We start from the raw sequence: 21636 nt of genomic DNA on the forward strand, positions 1-21636 counted from the left end.
TGGACACACCTTCTCATTCTTCGCATTTTCTTTATTTTCATGACTATTTACATTGTAGATTCTCACTGAAGGCATCAAAACTATAAATGAACACATGTGGAATTATGTACTTAACAAAAAAGTGTGAAATAACTGAAAACATCTCTTATATTCTAGTTTCTTCAAAGTATCCACCCTTAGCTCTGATGACTGCCTTGCACACCCTTGGCATTCTCTTGATGAGCTTCCAGAGGTAGTCACCTGAAATGGTTTTCACTTCATAGCTGTGCCTTGTCAGGGTTACTTAGTGGAATTTCTTGCCTTATTGATGGGGTTGGGACCATCAGTTGTGTTGTGCAGAAGTCAGGTTGATGCACAGCTGACAGCCCTATTGGACAACTGTTAGAATGCATATTATGGCGAGAACCAATCAGTTCAGTAAAGACAAACGAGTGGCCATCATTACTTTAAGAAATGAAGGTCAGTCAGTCTAGAACATTTCAAAAACTTTGAATGTGTCCCCAAGTGCAGTCGCAAAAACCATCAAGCGCTCCAACGAAACTGGCTCACATGAGGACCGCCCCAGGAAAGGAAGACCAAGAGTCACCTCTGATGCTGAAGATAAGTTCATCTGAGTCAACAGCCTCAGAAATCGCAAATTAACAGCAGCTCAGATTAGAGACCAGATGAATACCACACAGAGCTCTAGCAGCAGACACATCTCTACAACAACTGTTAAGAGGAGACTGCGTGAATCAGGCCTTCATGGTCAAATAGCTGCTAGGAAACCACTGCTCAGGAGAGGCAACAAACACAAGAGATTTATTTGGGCCAAGAAACCCAAGGAATGGACATTAGACCAGTGGAAATCTGTGCTTTGGTCTGATGAGTCCAAATTTCAGATCTTTGGATCCAACCGCCGTGTCTTTGTGCGACGCAGAAAAGGTGAACGGATGGATGCTACATGCCTGGTTCCCACCGTGAAGCATGGAGGGGGAGGTGTGATGGTGTGGGGGTGCTTTGCTGGTGACGCTGTTGGGGATTTATTCAAGAGTGAAGGCAACCTGAATCAGCATGGCTACCACAGTATCCTGAAGTGACATGCCATTCCATCCGGTTTGCGTTTAGTTGGACCATCATTTATGTTTCAACAGGACAATGACCCCAAACACACCTCCAGGCTGTGTGAGGGATATTTGACCAAGAAGGAGAGTGATGGAGTGCTGCGCCAGATGACCTGGCCTCCATAGTCACCGGACCTGAACCCAATCGAGATGGTTTGGGGTGAGCTGGACTGCAGAGTGAAGGCAAAAGGGCCAACAAGTGCTAAGCATCTGTGGGAACTTCTTCAAGACTGTTAGGAAACCATTTCAGGTGACTACCTCTGGAAGCTCATCAAGAGAATGCCAAGAGTGTGCAAAACAGTCATCAGAGCTAAGGGTGGATACTTTGAAGAAACTAGAATATAAGAGATGTTATCAGTTATTTCACACTTTTTTGTTAAGTACATAATTCCACATGTGTTCATTCATAGTTTTGATGCCTTCAGTGAGAATCTACAATGTAAATAGTCATGAAAATAAAGAAAATGCAAAGAATAAGAAGGTGTGTCCAAACTTTTGGCCTGTACTGTATATATATACCTTCAACTGGCCCATGTGAGGTCAAGTGTTGGACGTACATACATTCTCATCTCTGAGGTGAAGGAGGCCAGAGGGGACAGAGTTCCACTGGTCAGAATGATACAGCGAACCCCCTGGTGGACCAGGTCCTGCATGGAGAACCCTGAAGAGAAGCACCAGTAACTGAGGATGTTCCCTGGAACAGACAACAACACAGTGACTGAGGATATTCCCTGGAACAGACAAGAACACACACAAAGTAACTGACGATGTTCCCTGGAAGAGACACACAAACACACAGTAACTGAGGATGTTCCCTGGAAGAGACACAGGACAACACAGAAGCACCAGTAACTGAGGATGTTCCCTGGAAGAGACACACGAACACACAGTAACTGAGGATGTTCCATGGAAGAGACAAGAACAGACACAGTAACTGAGGATGTTCCCTGGAAGAGACACAGGACAACACAGAAGCACCAGTAACTGACTATGTTCCCTGGAAGAGACACACGAACACACAGTAACTGAGGATGTTCCCTGGAACAGACAAGAACACAGAAGCACCAGTAACTGAGGATGTTCCCTGGAAAAGACACAAGAACACACAGTAACTGAGGATGTTCCCTGAAAGAGACACAAGAACAAACACAGTAACTGAGAATGTTCCCTGGAAGAGACACAGGAGAACACAGAAGCACCAGTAACTGAAGATGTTCTCTGGAAGAGACACAAGAACACACACAGTAACTGAGGATGTTCCCTGGAAGAGACACAAGAACAAACACAGGAGAACACATGAAGGACCAGATGTAGACCATAGACCAGACAAGACCAGATGGAGACCATGGACCAGCCTGGACCAGACCAGACCAGACCATGGGGTCCAGTGTCCTCACCTTGTTTCTTTGCAGACGCTGAACCCCAGACGTCAGCGGTGGCTTTTCTGTCGCGGTAGCTGATGTTTGGGTGGATGTGAACCTGCAGACAGCAGTTGGATTAGTGTTCATGGATCAGAACCTGACAGGAGTGTAGAGGTTCTGGTTCTGACGGTGCTGGAACCAAACCTTAAACTGAGCCGTGTTCAGGTGCATCTGCTGAGCTTGGTCCTTCTCAGATGGTTCACCACAAAACACTAACTGCAAAACACAAACACAGACCACAGGAGGTCACAGATGTTCATGGACATTGACATGCATGAACAATGATCACATTTATAGGTATTGAAATTGAACAATTGAATACATCAGTCTGCAGTGCATTGACAGTTGAATACGTCGGTCTGTGGTGCATTGACAGTTGCATTGACAGTTGAATCTATTGACAGTTGAATCCAGTGGACATACTTGGATGATATCTGCCAGCTTCTGCAGACCACTGGTGTTCAGGAAGATCCCAGGTTCTGATAAGAAACACACTGACATGGACACACTGACCATAAACAGACAGACACACACACAGACACACGCAGACACACACACACACACACACACACACACACACACACAGACGTGTACCGACTTCCAGATAAGAAGGAGATGATCTGCTCCAGTGCTTCAGCCACAGCTGTCTTGCTGCTGTAAGTCAGGTGGGCTCGCTCCAGGAGTTCATAGATGAAACTGACACAAAATACACATACTGTCAATACAACCAACACACACACACACACCGCCCCACCCTGCCTTAGAAATAGAAAAGTAAAAACAATACACATACATTCCTGGTTTTGTAATTCCTTTGTCGACTGGAACATCGTAAGAGTCGATGACAGCTTCAAGATCCAGAAAGATCTCTGATGGACAGACACACAAAGAAACACACACACACAAACAAAGAAACACACAAACAAAGAAACACACACAAAGAAACATGCGTGCACACACACACACAAAGAAACACACACACAGAAACACACACACAAAGAAACACACACACAAAGAAACGCGCACACAGAAACACACACACAAAGAAATGTGCACACACACACAAACAAAGAAACACACACACAGAGAAACACACACAAAGAAACATGCGCGCGCACACACACACAAAGAAACACACACACAAAAACACGCACACACACAGAAACACAATAAGAAACATGCGCACACACACACAAAGAAACACGCACACAAAGAAACACGCACACAGAAACATGCACACACACAGAAACACAATAAGAAACATGCACACACACACACAAAGAAACACACACACACAGAAACACACACACACACAAAGAAACATGCGCACACACACACACACACACAAACAAACACACACACATATATATATTCACCTTCCATGAGGTTAAACAGATCAGGTGATGTCATGAACAGGTGATGTCATGACAGAACACTTACGTTTGATTTTGGCGATGGCCGTTACATCGACTTTCAACCCTGCCACAGACAACAGTACACACACACACACACATTAACACACAGATACGCATTAAATGAGCGTGTGCAGCCTCTCACACACACACACACACCTGAGCTCAGTGACTCCATGTTGCAGTCGGACAGGTCGTCTCCTTGTGCGTCTTTAACCTTGTCCATCAGCAGAGCGTCCACAGCTTTAATGGACGACGACACGTCGTACGGAGTCAGGTCAAAGGACGTGGACTCTTCACAGGTCTTCTCCTGCACACAACAAGAACCACACACAGGTCACATGGTCTACAGGTCACATGGTTCCACTGGTCTACAGGTCACATGGTCTACAGGTTACATGGTTCTGCTGGTCTACAGGTCACATGGTTCCGCTGGTCTACAGGTCAGAGGGTTCCACTGGTCTACAGGTCACATGGTCTACAGGTCACATGGTTCCACTGGTCTACAGGTCAGAGGGTTCCACTGGTCTACAGGTCACATGGCTCCACTGGTCTACAGGTCACATGGCCTACAGGTCACATGGTTCTGCTGGTCTACAGGTCACATGGTCTACAGGTCACATGGTTTTGCTGGTCTACAGGTCACATGGTTCTGCTGGTCAACAGGTCAGAGGGTTCCGCTGGTCTACAGGTCAGAGGGTTCCACTGGTCTACAGGTCGCATGGTTCCGCTGGTCTACAGGTCGCATGGTTCCGCTGGTCTACAGGTCGCATGGTTCCGCTGGTCTACAGGTCAGAGGGTTCCACTGGTCTACAGGTCGCATGGTTCCGCTGGTCTACAGGTCACATGGTTCCACTGGTCTACAGGTCACATGGTTCCGCTGGTCTACAGGTCAGAGGGTTCCACTGGTCTACAGGTCGCATGGTTCCACTGGTCTACAGGTCGCATGGTTCCACTGGTCTACAGGTCGCATGGTTCCACTGGTCTGTTCTTACCACATTATGGGCCTCATCAAAGATGACCACAGCTCCACTCAGCTCAATGTTGTGTGTCCTGCGGCTCTGGGAACACACAACAACACAACACATAACAACACAACACACACAACATACACATTCAGGACAACCGTTATTTCATTTAATCAGATCTACTACAGCTCCCCTCCAGGATTTAGGCCACAGATGTCAAACATGTGGTCCAGAGGCCAAACCCAGCCCACCTAAGGGTCCGGTCCTGCCCACATAAGGGTCCAGTCCGGCCCACATAAGGGTCCAGTGGTTCCACATCCAGACCAGTCTAATGTGCGTTGGGTCATATCAGTCAAATCCTGTCATAATAACTCTAAATAGTCACAACTTCACGTTTCTTTGTTAAATGTAAACATTTTCATGTCATTTTACTGTATTTACACTCAAACTATCATTTCACCAAAAGGGGAATCAGCTGAACAAATCTGACCATGTGGAACTGTGTGCAGTGTGAGTGTACCAGTATTCAGCCTGTTCTGAAATGTGTGTGTTTGTAGACCCTCTTTATCTGGACGTTAGAATAAACATGTATAAATGATAAACTGAGCAGGAATATTCGTACAAATGCGCCTGGTTTTCTGAACTAACCTGGCTTCATGTGAGCTCTGAACTAGACTGAGTTTGGGTCATCAGACTGAAGTGGAACCTGCATCTATGAGCAGGGCTGGAAGAAAAGATTGGTTCTGCAATATATCGCGATATTTCACTTCATGATACTGTATCGATATTTTTAAGTATTCAATCAAATGCAGACATGGCAGAGATTCATTTTTGCTTTTTTTTTTTGTTTGTCATGCTCTTTTATTTCTATATTCATGGGTATTTTGTTCTGTTGTTTGTATACTCCAACAGTATTATTGTGATATCGCAGGTCATACATGTACTTTTTGCAACTGATAACAGTTATTTCAATCATCCTAAGAGCACTTCTTACTGTCTGAAAGAGGCAAATATTTGTTTTTTTTATTGGGAATGCACAAAAATAATGTTCTGATGGTGGATGATTCAGGGACTGAACACTACGGATTCTTTTCACAACTAATAGAATCCGAACATTTAACCAGGATCTGAAACTGTAATGTCTATAAAACATTATTTATGTATTTATTTGTGTGATCTTTGGTCTGGTAACGCCGCATGTAAAAACTTTCTTTATCCAAATGCTGCACTGTAAGTTTTTTCAGGAATTAATCTTTTAAAAAAAGAAACAAAACAAAAAACATCGCCTTGTCAAAAGTATTGTGATATATCATATCGTGATCCTAGTATTGCGATTTGTATCGAATCGCCAAATTCCTGCCAATACACAGCCCTATCTATGAGCCCGTTTACATGACCATAAAAACACCAGAATTGGACTCATCCCATAATAACCATAAAAACACCAGAATTGGACTCATCCCATAATAACCATAAAAACACCAGAACTGGACTCATCCCATAATAACCATCATCAGATGTGACCTGTTTACAGTCACTTCAGAAATGCGATCATTCAAAACCCTGGTTAACATGTTCCAGTCCAGTATTGGATTACTTTCAGAGTTCGTACATACGTTATGACGTCATGCGTACACTTCCTGTCATTTTCAGAACATCCACTCTTGTCTTGTAAGCATGGCTAACACCTGTGGTGTCAGCATTAGCCGTCCTAATGTGGGAGGAGCTAATGTGGGCTAATGGGACGACAGAATAGGTCACATGTTACTGCTCTCCATTTAATTTCATTGTTTGTTTTCCTTTTTCATTCGACTCACGGTGTCACTGCAGAACTTCAGTTTGTATAGAGTTTTTTTTTTTTTTTTTACACATGTGCAGATGGAAACAAAAACTACATAAATCAGTAGGGCTGTATATCAGCAAGAATCTGGAGATACGATACAAATCACAATACTAGGACCATAATACGATATATCACAATATATCATGATACTGTTAAAAAGGTGATGTTTTTGTTTGTTTCTTTTTCTTAAATGATTATTTCCTTGAAGAATTGAATTACAGTAGAAATCTGCACAAATACTAAACACATGTTTATTTGATCCCAACAGGATCTAATGTTCTATCACCAAATGTTCAAACTGTGTTCAAACTGAAATTCTGTTTTACAGACACTCCAGTTTCAGATCCTGTTCAAATGTTCAGATTCTATTAGTTCACAACTAACATCAGAACAGGATTTAAGTTCAATCCCAACAAAGGAACCAACATTATTGAATAAAAGAGTGTGAAATAAGAATAAATAAAATAGAAACAAAAAAGAAAAAACAAAACTAAAATGAACCTCCACAATATCTGCATTTAAATAAATACCTAAAAATATCGATACTGTACTTTTTAATATTGAGACAGTATTGTGAAATGAAATATCGCGATATAATGCAGAACCAATATTTTCTAACAGCCCTAAATGTGGGAGGAGCTAATGTGGGCTAATAGGACTACAGAATAGGTCACATGTTACTGCTCCCCTTCATTTCATTTCATTTCATTTTTTGTTTTTCTTTTTCTAGCCCAGTGGCTTAGCTGAATGTTTGTGCACTTTTGGAAACAAATTGGATATTTGTCACAGTTCTACATATGACCATTGCAAATCATTCTGAATATGGAAACACCTCAACAGTTTCCCATGGTGGCAGGTGGCATGACTGGAAATATTCCTTCTATTACAAAAATGGCTTTAACTTTGCTTCTAATCAATATTTTTTCACTCTGTTTTCAGATATAGCTTCCAATAAAAATGGACTAGATGCTACAATTTGAATCTACTCTACATAAGCATTGTTAAAGTAGCATTTCACCCAAAAAAATGTAATATTATATTTCTATAAATTAGAAGAATTGCCACAAAATATCAATATATCAGAAATTTTTCAGTCATTGTATTTTCCTTCATTCGACTCACGGCGTCGCTGCATAACTTCAGTTTATATAGAGTTTTTTTTTTTTTACACATTTGCAGATGGAAACAAAAACTACATAAACCAGATGAACCTGTTTACATGTGTGAAGATATCAGAGTATTGGGGACAAATGTAGGTGTGTTAATCTGATTCCTCCTAATCAGATTACTACTGTTATCAGATAAAGCCGATCAGATGATCCTGTTTACATGATCAATACTAATCTGATGTTAGTGTTTTACATGATCAATACTAATCTGATGTTAGTGTTTTATATGAACAATACTAATCTGATGTTAGTGTTTTATATGAACAATACTAATCTGATGTTAGTGTTTTATATGAACAATACTAATCTGATGTTAGTGTTTTATATGAACAATATTAATCTGATGTTAGTGTTTTATATGAACAATATTAATCTGATGTTAGTGTTTTATATGAACAATATTAATCTGATGTTAGTGTTTTATATGATCAATACTAATCTGATGTTAGTGTTTTATATGATCAATACTAATCTGATGTTAGTGTTTTATATGAACAATATTAATCTGATGTTAGTGTTTTATATGAACAATATTAATCTGATGTTAGTGTTTTATATGAACAATATTAATCTGATGTTAGTGTTTTATATGAACAATACTAATCTGATGTTAGTGTTTTATATGAACAATATTAATCTGATGTTAGTGTTTTATATGATCAATACTAATCTGATGTTAGTGTTTTATATGAACAATATTAATCTGATGTTAGTGTTTTATATGAACAATATTAATCTGATGTTAGTGTTTTATATGATCAATACTAATCTGATGTTAGTGTTTTATATGAACAATACTAATCTGATGTTAGTGTTTTATATGAACAATATTAATCTGATGTTAGTGTTTTATATGATCAATACTAATCTGATGTTAGTGTTTTATATGAACAATATTAATCTGATGTTAGTGTTTTATATGAACAATATTAATCTGATGTTAGTGTTTTATATGAACAATATTAATCTGATGTTAGTGTTTTATATGATCAATACTAATCTGATGTTAGTGTTTTATATGAACAATATTAATCTGATGTTAGTGTTTTATATGAACAATATTAATCTGATGTTAGTGTTTTATATGATCAATACTAATCTGATGTTAGTGTTTTATATGAACAATACTAATCTGATGTTAGTGTTTTATATGAACAATATTAATCTGATGTTAGTGTTTTATATGATCAATACTAATCTGATGTTAGTGTTATTATGGCTGTAAATGGACTGAGTGGGTGTGACCCCAGGTTTACCTTTGGATCCAACAGGTAGTTGTAGGGCATAAAGATGATGTCTGCCTGCTGCTTCATGGACCGGGACAGGTAGTACGGACACACCCTTCCAAAATAAAAGACCATTAAAAACAATCCACACAACAGGACAGGTAGTACGGACACACCCTTCCAAAGTAAAAGAAGATGATAAACACTTCACACAACAGGACAGGTAGTACAGACACACCCTTCCAAAATAAAAGACTATTAAAAACACTCCACACAACAGGACAGTCAGGTTTAAGTCAAAGGTGAAGACGCCATCAAGTTCAGTGTGTATTTAAATGAAGGTAGAACAGCCTGGTTCCAAATACAGTCCTTTTACCAAAGGATTCACATCAGGTATAAAAATGAGAACAGCCTTTGAAAATACAGGGTGTATATCAAAAAAACTATACACTACACCAGGGGTGTCAAACATGTGTCCCAGGGGCCAAATGTGTCCCTCCAAAGGTTCCAATCTGACCCCTGGGATGAATTTACAAAGTGCAAAAATTCCAGTCTGGAATTGAATTAAGCAAAAAAAATAAAAAAAAATTAGCTTAAATTAAGGAAAAAATCTTGAATTAAGCAAAAAAACAAAAAAAAAAAAAAAAAACAACTTAGCTTAAATTTAGCAAAAAATCTTGATTTAAGCAAAAAATCTTCCATTAACAACTTCAAATGTTTGTCTTTGTTTTAGTGCAAAAAGTCACATTAAATTCTGAAAATCTTTCCATTTCCAAACTCTCCTGTACCAATAAAATGTGACTAACCTGAACAAATGTGCCCAACCTGAAATGTCTGTATTAAATTCAGTCCAGTTTGAACTCTTTTCTTCCTGTTCCTCAGTGTTTAGTGTCTTTGTAGATCTGATCCAGAATGCACATGGACTAATGAGAAGTGGAGGAAGAAGACTGAGAAAATTACACTGATTTTTCTGAAGAAATGTCATTTTTTTCAGTTCATCCACAACTTTTGTTTGAATGGTTTATAAAAGTAAGTATTTTCATCATTTAATTTTTTTTTGCACTAAAACACAGACATAAATTGTCAGTTGTCATTATTTACCAGTTATTCTGTTATTATTTGACTGGTTCGGTCCACTGCAGATTAAATGGGTCTGAATGTGGAACCTGAATGAACAGGAGTTTAGAACCCTGCACTACACACTAAATTCAACTGTCAGTGCACACTAAACATATCGAACCAAAGTGGGCAAACATAATTGTAGACACTGATCAGCTGACAGAATGAGCTGAAACCCACAGAACCAAAAGAACTGGACCAGTGAGATCAGGTCCAGGACTGGACCAGTGGGATCATACCTGTGTTTGGTTCCATATTTGACCAGATCTTCTACATCCAGGATGGAGTGAACCAGGTCTGTATCTGAGCTTTTCTCTGAAAATGGAAGAAAACAGTGAAAACCAAACTGAGCATGTGTGTGTGAAAGAAGGCGGAGCCAGAATCAGATGGTGTCAGTGCTTCAGCTCCGTCCATGTCCAGGTCCATGTCCATGTCCATGTTTATGTCCAGGTCCAGGTTTATGTCCATGTCCAGGTCTATGTCCATGTCAGTTGGACTCATCCACGGACGTCCACTCGATCACCTGATGTCAGCACATATTAATGGTTTCTGTACACACACATGTTTATATAGAGTCCTGACCCTGGTCTGGATTTTATTTGTCTAGCGCACAAACAGCTCAGTCCATATTTGTCATTTCACATCCTAATAACAGACCCATACTTGAAGCCTGTGCATCCATACAATATCGCCACAGAAAATACTTGCTGCATCAGTCCCCCTCATCCCCACCCCTGTGACATATCTAACATAACTGGATGGAAAATGATATTTTATATGTGAACAGAAGCCCTGATCCATCCCATAATTACAGTGTAGTGTATGGAATTACCTTCAACATTGTTATAGTAGACACAGGACCTGGTGGAAACCTTAGACCGACACATGTGGACCTAGAAAAGAAGCAAGACAAGGTAGGTGTGTGTGTGTGTACATATAGAGGGTCTGCACATCAGTCACTCCCCCCAGACCACGCCCCTCTCAATCAGACTGAGTGTCTTAAACCAACCTGCTCAACATGACAGAGTATAGCAGTAAACAAAGCCAGAGAAAAGGATCATGGGAAATCTGAAATTAAATGAAGGACAACTGGACTGGACATGGATCTGTACGAGCTACCAAAGAACAAGTGGTCCATGAACACTGACATGTGGACACAAATGGAGGATCCAGACCTGATCCAGGGTGGAGGGGATCAGCGCTATTTGGACCTGAAACAAATATACATGGTTTCATCAGGACTGACAACCAGGGTCCAAAACTTGGGCCCAGAACCAGCTGATCCAAAGGCTCCAAAACTAGGGCCCAGAACCAGCTGATCCAAAGGCTCCAAAACTAGGGCCCAGAACCAGCTGATCCAAAGGCTCCAAAACTAGGGCCCAGAACCAGCTGATCCAAAGGGTCTAAAACTAGGGCCCAGAACCAGCTGATCCAAAGGTCATTTCCAGTCGAGCGTGGACTGACCCCAGTGAATATATGCATGATCTACTGGGACTGAGCAGATTTACTGAGTCTAGTTCAGATCCAGTCCTTTATCCAACACAGATACTACTGCTGTAGACCAGCAGGGCACCACTACATTCTGGGAAATTAGCAGATTTACACCACCTGGTTTAAATTAACTCATTATTCTGATGATATTATGGCTTTATTGTCAGAATATGACGACTTTCATCTCATACACGAATGACATTTTTGTTAAATTATGAGGGTTTTTTATAACTACGACTTTATTCTCATAACAACATCAACAAACTCCTCAAACCTCATGACAACATTCCATCATCTTTCACCCCTGAAAAATGCAATAACTTTCTATCATTTTTTCACTCCAAAATTGACAATATTCACGACCAGCTTGCCTCTTCCTCCGCCATCACCTCTGACCCGGAACCCATTCTTCCCCCACCCACAGACAAACGGCTCTCCCTCTTCTCAACCATTACCACTGACAAACTCCCTGAAATACTCTCCAGCATGAAATCATCCACTAGCCCTCTGGATCCCATCCCCTCCCCCCTTATCAAAGCCTGTCTCACCCCTCTCATCCCACTCATCACTGAGACCATCAACTCTTCCCTTACCACTGGTACAGTCCCCCTACCTCTCAAGACTGCTGCCATCACTCCCCTCCTTAAGAAACCTGGCCTAGATTCCAATGACCCCAATAACTTCAGACCGATCTCCAACCTCCCATTTCTGTCAAAAATACTGGAAAGAGTTGTCGCAGCCCAACTCAAGCAATATCTCCTCTCCAACAAAGTGTATGACACATTTCAATCTGGATTCCATTCACATCACAGCACTGAAACCGCCCTTCTCAAAGTCACCAATGACCTCCTACTCTCCTCTGACTCCGGTTCCCTCACCATCCTCCTTCTCCTCCACCTCAGTGCAGCTTTCGACACCATCAATCACTCAATCCTCCTCCGCCGTCTGCACTCCATTGGAATCACTGACCCTGCCCTTTCCTGGTTCACCTCTTACCTGTCCGACAGATTTCACTTCATCTCCATCAACAACCACAAATCACACACCACCCCGGTATCACACGGTGTCCCTTGTACATACTTCCGCTCGGTCATATCATCCGTCACCATGGTCTCCACTTTCACTGTTATGCTGACGACACCCAGCTGTACATCTCCACTAAAGCCATCACCCCCGCCATTCTCTCCACCATCACCAACTGCCTCACCGACATTAAAACCTGGATGACCAACAACTTTCTCAAACTCAACAGCAATAAAACTGAAATCATCATTTTTGGACCAAAATCTCTTCTCCCCTCCTCCCAGAACTTCTCACTCTCCATCGATGGTCACTCAGTCACCCCCTCTCCCCTGGCCAGAAACCTCGGCATCATCATAGACCCCACCCTTTCCTTCAAATCACACATCAATCATGTCACCAAAACTTCCTTCCTTCATCTTCGCAACATCGCACGCCTCCGCCCCACCCTCTCCCCCTCAGCTGCCGAAACACTCATCCATGCCTTCATCACCTCCAGACTAGATTATTGTAATAGCATTCTTTATGGCCTTCCTTCCACTGCCCTCCAAAAATTACAGTATGTCCAGCACTCAGCCGCCCGGTTACTCACCCACTCCCGCTCCAGAAATCACATCACACCCATCCTCCGTCAACTTCATTGGCTCCCTGTTCAACAACGCATTAACTTCAAGATCCTCCTCATCACCTACAAAGCCCTACACAACCTTGCCCCCCCTTGCCTGACAGATTTACTTCACCGCCACTCCCCTACTCGCCACCTCTGCTCTGCAGATGCTAAACTTCTCACCCCCATCACCAAGACTAAGTTCCGCACCTTGGGTGACAGGGCTTTTGCCATCGCCCCCCCCACCCTCTGGAACTCTCTACCCATTCACATCCGGAACTCCGACACACTCACCTCATTCAAAAGCCAACTCAAATCCCACCTCTTCAGATCATCATTCGAAAACTGACCGCCCGCTCAACCTCCTCCACTCTCGCATACCTTCTTTTGTGTGTTTTTCTTTTATCAGTATTTGTCTCTGTATTTGTTCTTCGATTACCATTTAGCATTAACTTTGTATCTGTTTACCCGTTGGATGTATGTTTGTCCCTTGGTTGTTTTTTGTAAAGCGTCTTTGAGTACTTAGAAAAGCGCTATATAAAACTGATGTATTATTATTATTATTATTATTATTATTATTATTATTATTATTATAACATTGTGATTCTTTTTGTATTCGACTTTATTCTCATAAAATTACAGGTTTTATCTCCATATTTTATGACTTTATACTGGTAGTGACCAGTGTTTTTCTTTTCTTCTGTGGTCCTAATACTCCGTCGTAGCTTTATTCTCCAGTTCCCCTGTATTTGTAAAACTAGGTTGGCCTCAGTTTCAGTTAGTTTACTAATCATGTAGGAGCACAAGGTTCACAATCACAAAATGAAGACAAAAACCATGAAAGATCTGATCATGAAACCAAGAGCTGCACTAAGAAGGAACGTTAGCCAAAACAATAGGTCATTTCAGGTCTGATTGGACCCAAAAATACAGCATCAGTGAATGTTAGCTGACACCAAACAGGATCCACAGATCTAGGTTTGGTTTCCTGGATTTGTGGATCCATCTCCTTCTCTTTTCTTTGTCTTTCAGTGTCTGTAAAATGATAGCTCCCACTGCTTTAAGAACCTGAAAATACAATCATTCTCACAACAGCTCTGCCCCATTTTTGACTCAATATTGTTCTTCAGTTTAGACAGTATTGAAGCCAATGCTGTCACTCATCTCCCTCTTTCTGACACTCAGTGGGCAGAGCCACGGTGACTTCTGCTAACACTGACGTCATGTGCAGACCCTCTACAATGAAGCCTCTGTAGTTGAATATGTCAGACATTTACCTTAACGTGGTTGTTCTCCTGACGCATCACCTCCTGGTTTATACACAGCTGTTCTCTGGACCCCAGTACACATACCTTTGGCCTAACACACACACACACACACACACACAGCTGGTTTAGTGCAAGGCTGTCAAACTCATGTTAGTTCAGTTCAACATTCAGTTAAATTTGATCTGCAGTGGGCCGAACCAGTCAAATAATAACAGAATATATAAATAATGTCAACTCTGAACTTTTCTGTTTTAGAGCAAAAAAAGTTCATTTACATTACGAAAAGGTTTACATCTACAAACTGTCCTTTCAGACAATGTGAATAACATGAACAAACTGAAAAAAATCAGTGTAATTTGAACAATATTCTGCCTCAGTTTATCATTTACACATGTACATTATAATATAAAAAACACACAAAGCATTTAATAACAGACAAAATATTAATACTTCTCTTAAAACATTTCAGATTGTTCATATTTGTTCAGGTTATTCGCATTTTTTGCAAAATTATACTTTGTTTTAGTGTAAATTACATGAAAATATTTACACTTACTATGAAAAAAATATGGAGTTATCGTCATTATTTCTCTGTTATTCTGATAGTATCTGACTGCTCCTGTCCACTGCAGATTGAACTGGTCTGAATGTGGAACCTGAACTAAAAGGATTGTTCATTTCTTCATTGTAATTTTTGCATTTCACAAATTCATCCCCAGGGCCGGACTGGACCCTTATGTGGGCCGGACTGGACCCTTTGGTGGGCCAGATTTGACCCCCGGGCCGCATGTTTGACACCTGTGGTTTAGGTAAAACAGTACAGATGATCATGTTGCCGTCTGTGGTCTGAGTGCTGAATTTTGGACAAACTAGTTCCATATTTACACGTGTGGAGTCAAACAGGTTCAAAACACGGAAGAACCACAACAACAGCCTGACTGGAGAACAGGCTTTGGCTAACCAGGTCACAGGTCAGAGGTCACAGGTTATAGGTCACAGGTCATAGGTCACCGGTCCCCCACTGGACCTGTAGTGTTCTCGTACCTGTATGAGATCTTCTTTAATTCACCAATGACCTGTGCCAGCTGAGAGTGTGTCCTGGATGCATAGATGATCTTGGGAACGTCTGTGTAGTAGGCTGAAAAAAACCCACCCATATAATAAAAAAGATGTGGATTTATAGAAACATAAACGACAACATATGACACACATCATATGTAAGTATTTTAAATAATACAACTAGATCTACTATGGCTGTGAGCTACACATGCACTGTGTTCATGTTCACATTCCATTTCATTTTTAAGTGAACACCCTCAGTATACACCTGTGTTTTGGTACCCTGGGTGTTGGTACCCTGGGTGTCCGTACCCTGTGTGTCGGTGCCCTGCGTGTTGGTACCCTGGGTGTTGGTACCCTGTGTGTCAGTGCCCTGAGTGTTGGTACCCTGGGTGTCCGTACCTGGGGTGTCTCCGTCTGTTGCAGTACTTCCCCATGATGCCGTGCCTGTACTGGGGAACATCTCCTCTCCCTTCAGCCTCTGTGTGATCTTTCTGGCTGAGATGGTGTCTTTGAAGTGTTCCCTCCAGGCCAGAGTGGCACACAGCAGACACAGGGTTTTACCTGTACCTGTGGGAGACTCCAACACACCGTTCACCTTCTGTGAACAAACACACACCATTTACGCAACTGACACACACTGCTGTTACTGAAGACTGCACTGACACACTGACAGTCACACATGGTAGGGTTAAAGGTGGACGTTTGGGTCTGTAAGGGTTAAAGGGTTTAGGGTCTTTAAGTTAAGGGGTAAATATCTCCTTACCTTCTGCAGACAGTCCATCACTCTGTTCATGTATTCCTTCTGACATTCATATGGAGTGAATGGAAAACTGACGGACACTCCTCTGACAGACACTGAACACATCTGAAACTGAACAAAACAAACTAAAACTACAACAAATAAGCCGAACTAAGCTAACTAACCGAACTAAGCTAACTAAGCTAACTAACCGAACTAAACTAACTGACAGAACCCAACTAACCCACCAACAACCGGCTCTATGCTAACAGTGGTTCTTCAAACCGGAGCTCCTCCTCCACATGGCCTTTACAGAAGGACCAGCTGTGCGGACAGAGGAGTCCACTGACACCAGAACCTCCGAACATAACCACCAGAACACACAACTACATTAACCTGCTTCAACACTCCAGTTCGCGCCAGCTATCTGCTTTGCACATGCGCACTGTGAAGTCTTCTTCTTCCCTACTTTTATTGGCGGATTCCACCTATCGTTCAAAGGTGCATACTGCCCCCTACTGTACAGGAGTGGAACACAATAAGGTTCACAATTAAAGCCGCAAGCGGCATCTAAAGGCCCTCGCCAAGGGCACGTCCAGTGGAAGTATGCTCATCGTTCAGCAGGTGGCGCTCTAGCTCCAAATTTTGTGTCTTCTGATGAATGGGTGTAGGCCTGGGACATTGACAATTGATTTGAGACAAATCAGTGTTCGTATGTCCGAACTGAACAAAATTTTGTATAAATAAATCTGTAGGGGGTGCTATAAGCCGAAATTCAATTTGTTCCATTGAATGGGTGTAGGCCTGTGAGATGTACCACTGAGTCAAATTTGAGCCAAATCGGTGTTCGTGTGTCTCAACTGATGCAATTTTCGTGAAGGTAAATTTGTAGGGGGTGCTACTGAGCGAAGTGGCAATTTGTTTTGATCAATGGGTGTAGGCCTGAGAGATTGACAACTGATTCAAATTTGAGCCAAATTGGTGTTCGCATGTCTAACATGAAGTAATTTTCGTAAAGGTAACATTGTAGGGGGCGCTATGGCGCCGAATTTAATTTTTTTCTGATAAATGGGTGTAGGCCTGGGAGATAGATGTCTGAGTCAAATTTGAGCCAAATTGGTGTTCGTATGTCGGAACTGAAGCAATTTTAATAAAAAATATTAAAAATTTTTGCAGGGGGCGCTGTATTGCAAAATTTCAGTTTCTTTTGATAAATAGGTGTAGGCCTTTGAGACAGATGTCTGAGTCAAATTTGAGCCAAATCGGTGTTCGTATGTCCGAACTGATGTCATTTTTGTAAATGTACATTTGTAGGGGGCGCTATAGTGCGAAATTTCAATTTATTTTAATAAATGGGTGTAGGCCTGGGAGATAGATGTCTGAGTCAAATTTCAGCCAAATCGGTGTTCGTATGTCTGAGCTGAAGCAATTTTTGTGATGGTAAATTTTCGAAAAAAACTTCGCAAAGTTTGCAACCTCGTCACACAAAAACGGTGATGCCGATTCAAAAAATTCGGCTAACTTTTGATGCCCCACTTCTCTAGATAGTGTACACTGATTTTGAGCTCATTCGGCCAAACGGCTTAGTAGGAGATAGTTAAAATACAACTTCAGCGAAAACGCTGACTCAGCATTTTGGAAATTTCAATCCAATATGGCCGACTAAGGGTTGGTTTAGGGGTGTGGCCATAATAATATTTTTTGTTTGTCTCCTCATGATGAATCTGTCTACCGATTTTTGTGGCTCTACGACAAACTTTATGTTGGACGCGCTCCCATTGGCGCAATGCATTTCCACTTTTCAAGGGGGCGCTGCCGCAACATTTCTTTACCGACATCTACGAAACCTATATGTAAATTCAATTTCTCGCACTTCTGAATTTTAGGCAAAATTTGGTGAGTTTTCGTAAATGTTCAGGGGGTCAAAATTGAGCTCAAAGCGCAGGAGAAAGAAAAATAAGACAAAAAAATAATAATAATAATAAAAATTAAAGCCGCAAGCGGCATCTAAAGGCCCTCGCCACGGGCATGTCCAGTAGAAGTATGCCCATCGTTCAGCAGGTGGCGCTCTAGCACCAAATTTCAATGTCTTCTGATGAATGGGTGTAGGCCTGGGAGATGTACCACTGAGTCAAATTTGAGCTAAATCAGTGTTCTTATGTCCGAATTAATGCAATTTTCGTGAAGGTAAATTATTAGGGGGCGCTAATGAGCGAAGTGGCAATTTCTTTTGATAAATGGGTGTAGGCCTGGGAGACTGAACACTGATTCAAATTTGAGCCAAATTGGTATTCGTATGTCTAACGTGAAGTAATTTTCGTGAAGGTAACATTGTAGGGGGCGCTATGGCACCGAATTTCAAATATTTCTGATAAATGGGTGTAGGCCTGGGAGATAGACATCTGAGTCAAATTTGAGCCAAATCGGTTTTTGTATGTCCGAACTGAAGAAATTTTAATTAAAAAATATTAAAAATTTTTGTAGGGGGCGCTGTACTGCAAAATTTCAGTTTCTTTTGACAAATAGGTGTAGGCCGGGGAGACAGATGTCTGAGTCAAATTTGAGCCAAATTGGTGCTCGTATGTCCGAACTGATTTCATTTTTGTAAATGTACATTTGTAGGGGGCGCTATAGTGCGAAATTTCAATTTCTTTTAATAAATGGGTGTAGGCCTTGGAGATAGATGTCTGAGTAAAATTTCAGCCAAATCGGTGTTCGTATGTCTGAGCTGAAGCAATTTTTGTAATGGTAAATTCATGAAGAAACTTTGCAAAGTTTGCGACATCGTCACACAAAAACGGTGACACCTATCCTAAAAATTCGGCTAACTTTTGATGCCCCACTTCTCTAGATACTGTATACCGATTTTGAGCTCATTCGGCCAAACGGCTTAGTAGGAGATAGTTAAAATACGACGTCAGCGAAAACGCTGACTCAGCATTTTGGAAATTTCAATCCAATATGGCCGACTAAGGGTTGGTTTTGGGGTGTGGCCATAACAATATTTTTTGTTTGTCTCCTCATGATGAATCTGTGTACCGATTTTCGTGGCTCTACGACAAACTTTATGTTGGACGTGCTCCCATTGGCGTAATGCATTTCCACTTTTCAAGGGGGCGCTGCGGCAAAATTTCTTTACCGACATCTACGAAACCTATATGTAAATTAAATTTCTCACACTTCTGAATTTTGGGCAAAATTTGGTGAGTTTTCGTAAATGTTCAGGGGGTCAAATTTGAGCTCAAAGAGCAGGAGAAGAAAAATAAATTTAAAAAAATAAAGAAAGAAAGAAAAAATAAAGCCGCAAGCGGCATCTAAAGGCCCTCGCCAAGGGCACGTCCAGTGGAAGTATGCTCATCGTTCAGCAGGTGGCGCTGTAGCCCCAAATTTTGTGTCTTCTAATGAATGGGTTTAGGCCTGGGACATTGACAATTGATTTGAGACAAATCAGTGTTCGTATGTCCGAACTGAACAAAATTTTGTATAAATAAATCTGTAGGGGGCGCTATGAGCCAAAATTCAATTTGTTCCATTGAATGGGTGTAGACCTGCGAGATGTACCACTGAGTCAAATTTGAGCCAAATCGGTGTTCGTATGTCTGAACTGATGCAATTTTCGTGAAGGTAAATTTGTAGGGGGCGCTACTGAGCGAAGTGGCAATTTCTTTTGATAAATGGGTGTAGGCCTGGGAGATAGACAACTGATTCAAATTTGAGCCAAATTGGTGTTCGCATGTCTAACGTGAAGTAATTTTCGTAAAAGTAACATTGTAGGGGGCGCTATGGCGCCGAATTTAAATTTTTTCTGATAAATGGGTGTAGGCCTGGGATATAGACGTCTGAGTCAAATTTGAGCCAAATTGGTGTTCGTATGTCCGAACTGAAGCAATTTTAATAAAAAATATTAAAAATTTTTGTAGGGGGCGCTGTAGTGCAAAATTTCAGTTTCTTTTGATAAATAGGTGTAGGCCTGGGAGACAGATGTTTGAGTCAAATTTGAGCCAAATCAGTGTTCGTATGTCCAAACTGATGTCATTTTTGTAAATGTACATTTGTAGGGGGCGCTATAGTGCGAAATTTCAATTTATTTTAATAAATGGGTGTAGGCCTGGGAGGTGGACGTCTGAGTCAAATTTCAGCCAAATCGGTGTTCGTATGTCTGAGCTGAAGCAATTTTTATGATGGTAAATTTTCGAAAAAACTTTGCAAAGTTTGCAACCTTGTCACACAAAAACGGTGATGCCGATTCAAAAAATTCAGCTAACTTTTGATGCTCCACTTCTCTAGATACTGTACACCGATTTTGAGCTCATTCGGCCAAACGGCTTAGTAGGAGATAGTTAAAATACAACATCAGCGAAAACGCTGACTCAGCATTTTGGAAATTTCAATCCAATATGGCCGACTAAGGGTTGGTTTAGGGGCGTGGCCATAATAATATTTTTTGTTTGTCTCCTCATGATGAATCTGTCTACCGATTTTCGTGGCTCTACGACAAACTTTATGTTGGACGCGCTCCCATTGGCGCAATGCATTTGCACTTTTCAAGGGGGCGCTGCCGCAACATTTCTTTACCGACATCTACGAAACCTATATGTAAATTCAATTTCTCACACTTCTGAATTTTAGGCAAAATTTGGTGAGTTTTCGTAAATGTTCAGAGGGTCAAAATTGAGCTCAAAGTGCAGGAGAAAGAAAAATAAGACAAAAAAAAAAAAAAATAATAATAATAATAATAAAAATAAAAATAATTAAAGCCGCAAGCGGCATCTAAAGGCCCTCGCAAAGGGCACGTCCAATGGAAGTATGCTCATCGTTCAGCAGGTGGCGCTGTAGCCCCAAATTTTGTGTCTTCTAATGAATGGGTTTAGGCCTGGGACATTGACAATTGATTTGAGACAAATCAGTGTTCGTATGTCCGGACTGAACAAAATTTTGTATATATAAATCTGTAGGGGGCGCTATGAGCAAAAATTCAATTTGTTCCATTGAATGGGTGTAGGCCTGTGAGATGTACCACTGAGTCAAATTTGAGCCAAATCAGTGGTCGTATGTCTGAACTGATGCAATTTTCGTGAAGGTAAATTAGTAGGGGGCGCTACTGAGCGAAGTGGCAATTTCTTTTGATAAATGGGTGTAGGCCTGGGAGATTGACAACTGATTCAAATTTGAGCCAAATTGGTGTTTG

At 41.2% G+C, this 21636-nt stretch overlaps 1 protein-coding gene across 2 annotated transcripts in view; it reads right to left on the reverse strand.

The window, feature by feature from the left end:
* Nucleotides 1-16861, reverse strand: part of LOC115416426 (regulator of telomere elongation helicase 1) — a 40105-nt gene extending 23244 nt beyond the window's left edge. Inside the window, exons 1-17 of one of the 2 annotated variants that reach the window (XM_030130195.1) lie at nt 16719-16789; nt 16473-16574; nt 16109-16307; nt 15692-15785; nt 14657-14738; nt 11094-11154; nt 10501-10576; nt 9173-9257; nt 4932-4997; nt 4096-4246; nt 3965-4003; nt 3318-3393; nt 3123-3220; nt 2948-3003; nt 2669-2740; nt 2501-2582; nt 1665-1797 (exon numbers count right to left, since the gene is read on the reverse strand). In XM_030130195.1, coding sequence (XP_029986055.1) covers nt 1665-1797; nt 2501-2582; nt 2669-2740; nt 2948-3003; nt 3123-3220; nt 3318-3393; nt 3965-4003; nt 4096-4246; nt 4932-4997; nt 9173-9257; nt 10501-10576; nt 11094-11154; nt 14657-14738; nt 15692-15785; nt 16109-16307; nt 16473-16574 — 1472 coding nt within the window. In that variant the 5' untranslated portion in view covers nt 16719-16789. Of the gene's footprint in view, nt 1-1664; nt 1798-2500; nt 2583-2668; nt 2741-2947; nt 3004-3122; nt 3221-3317; nt 3394-3964; nt 4004-4095; nt 4247-4931; nt 4998-9172; nt 9258-10500; nt 10577-11093; nt 11155-14656; nt 14739-15691; nt 15786-16108; nt 16308-16472 lie in introns of both variants that reach the window. The other variant, XM_030130196.1, reaches the window with a different exon arrangement.
* Nucleotides 16862-21636: the final 4775 nt, after the last annotated feature.

Source organism: Sphaeramia orbicularis, unplaced genomic scaffold (assembly GCF_902148855.1).
Source record: "Sphaeramia orbicularis unplaced genomic scaffold, fSphaOr1.1, whole genome shotgun sequence".
Classification (NCBI taxonomy): Eukaryota; Metazoa; Chordata; class Actinopteri; order Kurtiformes; family Apogonidae; genus Sphaeramia; species Sphaeramia orbicularis.